At 35.0% G+C, this 6585-nt stretch overlaps 1 protein-coding gene across 1 annotated transcript; it reads left to right on the plus strand.

Annotated features, from left to right (window-relative positions):
* Positions 1 to 333: 333 nt before the first annotated feature.
* Positions 334 to 6585, plus strand: LOC128192098 (uncharacterized). Its single transcript, XM_052864549.1, has 6 exons — positions 334 to 555; positions 3185 to 3303; positions 3529 to 3692; positions 5432 to 5626; positions 5719 to 5751; positions 5935 to 6585. Exons 1-6 carry the CDS (start codon positions 529 to 531, stop codon positions 6162 to 6164), a joined length of 768 nt encoding a protein of 255 aa, XP_052720509.1. The 5' UTR covers positions 334 to 528; the 3' UTR covers positions 6165 to 6585.

Genomic DNA, 6585 nt, shown 5'->3' on the forward strand with positions numbered 1-6585 from the left:
TCTTCAATACAATTTGTTTTGTTTAAATGCAAGCTACTAGCTTTTCACAAATGGCTAACCCGGTCTGCGTGTCCATTGTACTAGCGGCATTCTGAACCCCTCCCCGGATCAAATTGCCGCCTGCTACCAGCACGTATTACAAATCTATTGTGAAGCCGCTAAAGCATTCATGCGTGGAGAATGAAAATGCATGGGAAATTTGATAAAAGTGGAATGCAGAATTACTAAAATTATATAAAAAGGACACGCACGAAAACTTGATACACGCTCGCCATGCTTAGCTAAACACTGGTTCCTTTAAAAAAAATGTACTAATATCTCGTTTACATGTACTTTAATTGCATTTCATTATAATGAATTTTGAACTGATTAAAATCCAAACTAACTCATTATTTGCAAAAAATAAAAAATCATTTTTTTTCACTGAAATTCACACGACATGCGTGTTATGTAACATCGATTTGTAATCATACGCTGAAGTGCCGCGACGAAAAAAGGAAGTTATAATCTGGTTCAACAGGAAATTGAATGCAAGAATACCTTGTCATTTTACAGGTAAGCAGGCTGATTTAATTTACGAATATTTGCTAATTTCTTTCATTTTCAGCAATATTTATAAAAATCAATGCTAAATAAACGTGTAATTAATACTTATGAAAATGCACCATTATTGCTTGAATTGTTTAATTACGTTTTAAACTCATTTAGAGACGTCACGGGCTATGGGTGGTTACAATATGGCGGCTTTGCCGCTCAGCACGTGTGCAGTCGAACAAACGTGCAATGGTCAACAAAACCGGAGGCACGATAGCACCGACGTTATACACGCAAGATTATTTTTCACCAAGATTTACGTATTTTTCATACGTGTATTGACATTATTTAACAAGAATCATTGATGGACCACCAATGGGTAGTAATCTCCACTGCCTCCGAACCCAAAGTATACTTGATTTATAACTATTCATTATATAATATCATTCAATTGAAATCCTTTCTTATAAAATCTAGGACCTTTATCAATCTTATCGAATATGGCAACTTGAATAATCATATGAACTAAAGTATTCTTTGTCAAAGCGTCATAGGGACTCCACCTACTAAGAGAACCAATCGAAGATCTCTACATGTACTTTACGTGTTCTATGTCCCAAGAACTTCTTGAGTACGCAGTCATCATATGGGATAACATCTCTTTATATCGATCGATCGGAGAATCTGGAAAAGCGGCTCAAATCGTCCAGAGTGTAACAATTAAAAGCCTTCAAATATGTAGTTTGATGGGACACACTTTGTACGAGGCCAACCCCCCCCCCCCCCCCCCCAAAAAAAAAAAAAAAAAACCAACATAAAACTTCAATTTGTATATGGTTTTATTTTAGCTTCTCCGGACTAGCTCTTTTCTTCAATCAAAACACAATCAAATACGTAAATGTCCCACCTTCATGACTATTGCGCTAAAAAAAAAATGTTATAAAGGTCTCTGGTCAAACTCCGGTGAACAAAACCCATCCTTAGTTACATAATCTCAATTGCTTCCTTTGATCAAAGTCTCCCGCTGAACACATAACATTAATATGGGTTATCGTAAAGGTCAGATCGCGCATACTAAAGACTTCGACTCGATTAGTACAGTTGTTTACCCCTATATAATAACACCGGTAGTCCTGACGTAGCTCAGCGATGGCTCATCCACATCACTCATCTTGATACATTAACTTACAAAATAAGTCTATAAACTTTATTTTAATGGAGAGAAAGACTTATTTAGTTTGTAAAAAATATATAACCAGATGATCTATATTAATACATATAAAGAGCCAATATTTCACCGAGCTGAGCAGACTACTTTCATTATAGTTCATGTCGAATTTACTTAATTAAAGCCATATGGGCTGTATTTTTTAGAATTTTATTTTGCTGCAAAAACATGCTAGTATGATAAGTCTGCATATAACTTAAACTTTTATGATAAATAAGCTTTGAAAAAATCATTAATTTTTGTCAAAGAAAATATATCTCTTCTAAGGAATATAAAGCAAATCAATTTTTAAAGAGGACTACAATAATTCAATTTTGCTCCAAATAAGGCTTCTTAACGGCCTTTTCCACAAAAATATGGCTAACAGAAATTTAAAAACCATGATTTTTTTGTCATTTCAGTAGGAAAGAACATTTTAGTAAAATAAAAATCAACATGAAAAATGTAGCTCATATTGCTTTAAGGAATGAATTCAATATTTATTTGTTTTATACGATATAAAATGGTTTGGGCAGTTTACGCTTTATAAACCGCGAAGCTGTTTATAAAAATGCGTAAACTGTTTCAAACCATTTTATATCGTATAAAACAAATAAATATTGAATTCATTGCTGATAATTTAATTTTTTTACTCTTCATTGTAGATAAAAACGACCATTTAACCTTTAAAATGACGTAATATTGTACAAAATTCAAACGTAAATTGAGGCGTATTGATACGTTTTTGACGTTAGTCTTACTATGACGTAGACAACATTCTTTACAGGATATAAAATAATTTTTAGTCAGTCAGAAAGCGCGTTACAACCAGAATTAAATTATTACAATAATTGTATCAATAATATTAATATTATCGTCTACATTTCAATGTCCACTTCATACTTCTAAAAACCATCGGTATGATTTACGATGTGGATATGATCTCAACTCGATGCGTTCAACATTGCGAAGCCGACTAATTAAATGTAAACAATATAAATGAGATAAGATGTGCACGATGCAGAGACGATGCACGATAATGTCAACACGATGGGAGGTTCACGATGTGACGATGTCGATTCAATATTGTTGACCATTTGCGATGTATACGATGTAAACGATGGTTTAAAAAAACCCTAAGAATTTAATGATGTAAACAGTGTGGAGGTGTACGATGTTAACACGATATCGCGCTAATGTAATCCGATGTTAACTCGATATCGCGCTAATGTAATCCGATGTTAACTCGATATCGCACTAATGTAATCCGATGTTAACTCAATATCGTGCCAACGTAATCCGATGTTAACTCAATATCGTGCCAACGTAATACAACATTTTTAATGTCAATATTATCGAATATACCATCGTGTATTGGCAAAAAAAACCTCTTTATTCCATAACCTTACCCAGTAAAGAGTCTTTATCTTTTATCTATCTTAGGAAAAGACGATTTTGATGATGGATCAATCTACTTTGTACCTATGGTTGTTTTTAGTATTAATGGTGGCAACAACCTCAGCAAACAATTTTACGTTTGAGGCCAACGAAACAAAGCGGTTGTAAGTGTTTTCATTGATCCAACATTGCTCGTGTTTTCATGGCAGGATCAAACTACATGTACTAGTAATCCATGCTTAGCAAACTCAATTTGAACACACACTCTAGTATTTTGAGCGAATCCACAAGACCGCTCGAATGTATAATTGAGGGTCATCGTTGTTCAATTTCATTTTACATGTCTGATTAATGAAAGTATTGTAATGCTATTTTGATCTACTATCAAGTGTTTATGGACATGATGGAATGCAGATGTATTGCACTGTTTGTGCACCTGGAATGTATGATAAAGAATCCAATCCTGAGTGTATAAAAAATAATAACCTTCAAATGCCAGGAGGTGGACAAACACCGATGTGCAAGGAGAGCGCAACGGGCGGGGTCATTCCAGGTAAACACATGTACCTGCTAATTTTATGTAAAATTGATAATTTCACACCTGAAATTTCTAATAAAGTAACATCATACAATCAGAGTTTTAGCTCACCTGAGCTGAAGCTCAAATGAGCGTTTCTGATCACTTTTTGCCCAGCGTCCGTCCGTCTGACCGTCTGTCTCTATGTAACCCTTTTACATTTTCGACTTCTTCTTCAGAACCACGGGGCCGATTTCAACCAAACTTGGCACAAAGTATCAATGGGTAAAGGGAATTCATATTTATTAAAATGAAGGGCCACGCCGTCTTTAAAGGAAAGATAATTAAAAATTATTGAAAATTTGTTTGTATTTTTCAAAAACTTTTTGACCAGAAAAGCTGAAACTTGTGTTGAAGCATCCTCAGGTATGGTTTATTCAAGTTTGTTCAAATCATGATCCTGGGGGAAAGGGTGGGGCCACAATGGGGGTCCAATTTTTACATAGGAAAATATATAGTAAATCTTCTTATCAAAACCGTTTGACCAGAAAAGCTGAAAATATTGTGAAAGCATCCTCAAGTAGTGTAGATTTAAGTTTGTTCAAATTATGATCCTTGGGGGTGGGATGGGGCCACAATGGGGGTCCAATTTTTACATAGGAAAATATAGAGTAAATCTTCTTATCAAAACCGTTTGACCAGAAAAGCTGAAACTAGTGTGAAAGCATCCTCAAGTAGTGTAGATTTAAGTTTGTTCAAATTATGATCCTTGGGGGTAGGATGGGACCACAATGGGTGTCCAATTTTAAATAGTAATATAGTGAGAAAAATCTTTAAAAATCTTCTCAGAAACCGACCGACCAGAGAGCTGAACTTGTATGGAAGCATCCTTAGGTAGGATAGATTATAATTGTTCAAATCATGATATCCTTGGGACAGGGTTGGGTCACAATGGGGGGGGGGGGGGTATCGAATTTTTACATAGAGTATATACTAGTACATGTATATAAAAATCTTTAAACATTTTCTTCTAAAAACCATTTGCTAGAAAAGCTGTAAATTTAGTGAAAGCAACCTTAAAAAGCGTAGAATCAAATTCGTCAAAAATTTTCAGGAGTAGGGTGGGGCCCAATTTTGGGGTCCAATTTTACAAACGAAAACATTTTAAATTATTAAAAAAAACCTTAAGTGTGTTAATATATGGTTTTACTTGTATGCAAGCATTTTGACAAATTGTTAATTCTCAAAACTGTTCAGTCTTTGGCCCTATGCAATTTCTTTGCATCACAAGGGGTTCAGAGTTTGATTTATAGGTTTATATCTTATATATTAACGATTGTTTTAAAATATCTCCTTCAGAACTGCAATTCTCAATACATGTATGTAATACGACTATAAAATCACCCTGTTACTAAAGGGGCTTCATGATAAACATTAGAATATCCAGAGAGAAAATTGAACTTTTTTTCTACAAAATATGTTCAACTACATTGTCCAGATATTTTGTATATAACTCCATAAAGCTGGTATTATTGTGGCTATGGTTGCTCAGGTGAGCGATGTGGCCCATAGGCCTCTTGTTCATTCTACTGACTGATATCAAAGTTAATGTAAGAAACCAGTTTATGTAATATATTATCCTAATAGTTATGACTATATCAGTTAAAATGCCTACGATACACGAAACATATATATTATAATATATTATGATATATAATAAACATTATGACTTCTTAATTTCTAATTCGTATAACGCATGTACGTAAAACTTTCAGGCTGTGGACCTTTGCCAATGTCAGATGGACTTTTCTGGAAGACGAAGTCCGGTAGACAAGTTCAGACCAATAGCACGGTGTATGAAGTGTATACCCCGCAGTGTAGAAACGGCGAATTAAACAGAGACACAGCTAATGTCCGCTGTTGGGAGACATTAAGGTGGGATGTCGACCCAGCTGACTTCCGGTGCACAGGTACTCTCCACCGCACATGCCTTGCAAAAAAACGCAGTTTCTCTAATTATAAAATTGCCTCTTTAGAAATTCTTCGTCGTTTCATTTTTCAGATATTCCATTCTGTTCTACTATCTGCATTATTGGTAAGTACATTATGCAACTTGAATGCATGTGCATACATATATACAGATGTGTTTGATTTGATTAGGTGATTTCAGAGTTTATGAAATGGCGTTGAGTCTACATAGAAATCGAAGGGATACTCTGAATCCCTACAAAGTTAACATTTCTTCTGTGGGATTTTTATTTGGTGTCGCTTCTTTCAGGGATCTGTGCTGGGGTTGGTGCGCTTGTTTTAGCTGCCTTAATAACACTCATTGTGTATGCTGTTTATCGTAGCCGGCGGAAAACACCCGTCCCCACCGAGGAGCCTGATGATGCCCCATTGAAGGAATCCACATACAAAGTCAGCAATACCCCCGGGGGGCAGCAACCTGAAACAAAGGGGGATTTTGTACAAATGACAGTTGCGAAACAGGAATCGGCTTCTGCCTGAGTACAAAAACTTCCGCGACTCACGTGATTTATAATAATGACACAAACGAAGACTGACAGGGAACATCCATATTCTCATTTAGATACGGACATAAATGCATTTAATTACACCTGTATTGAATGTGGCATAATGTTCTGGATGACAATTGCCTCTGTAGTAAAATGTTTAGTTCCCGCTCTTTATTCTTTATACAATTTTAGTTGACGCGGAAAATATCAAATTTCTTGCATGTGAATTTTTGGTATGAACAAACACTGTGGCTTATTAATCAAACACTTTTTATATTCCAATACTGTACAATGTATGTCCTTTTCTAACGTCAAATACGTATTAAAACTGTGAGATCTTTGTTTTTACTGCATACTTGTTTGTGCTTTTTCCAAATTTTCAAATAAAACTTATAAATTGAAGAAAACAAAAA

The sequence above is a fragment of the Crassostrea angulata genome, chromosome 7, assembly GCF_025612915.1.
Source record: "Crassostrea angulata isolate pt1a10 chromosome 7, ASM2561291v2, whole genome shotgun sequence".
NCBI lineage: Eukaryota > Metazoa > Mollusca > Bivalvia > Ostreida > Ostreidae > Magallana > Magallana angulata.

Coding starts and splice junctions, on each gene's coding strand:
- LOC128192098 (XM_052864549.1), top strand. CDS start 529: ATGCAAGAATACCTTGTCATTTTACAG. Junction 556..3,184: donor AATACCTTGTCATTTTACAG/GTAAGCAGGCTG, acceptor TATCTATCTTAG/GAAAAGACGATTTTGATGAT. Junction 3,693..5,431: donor AACGGGCGGGGTCATTCCAG/GTAAACACATGT, acceptor TAAAACTTTCAG/GCTGTGGACCTTTGCCAATG.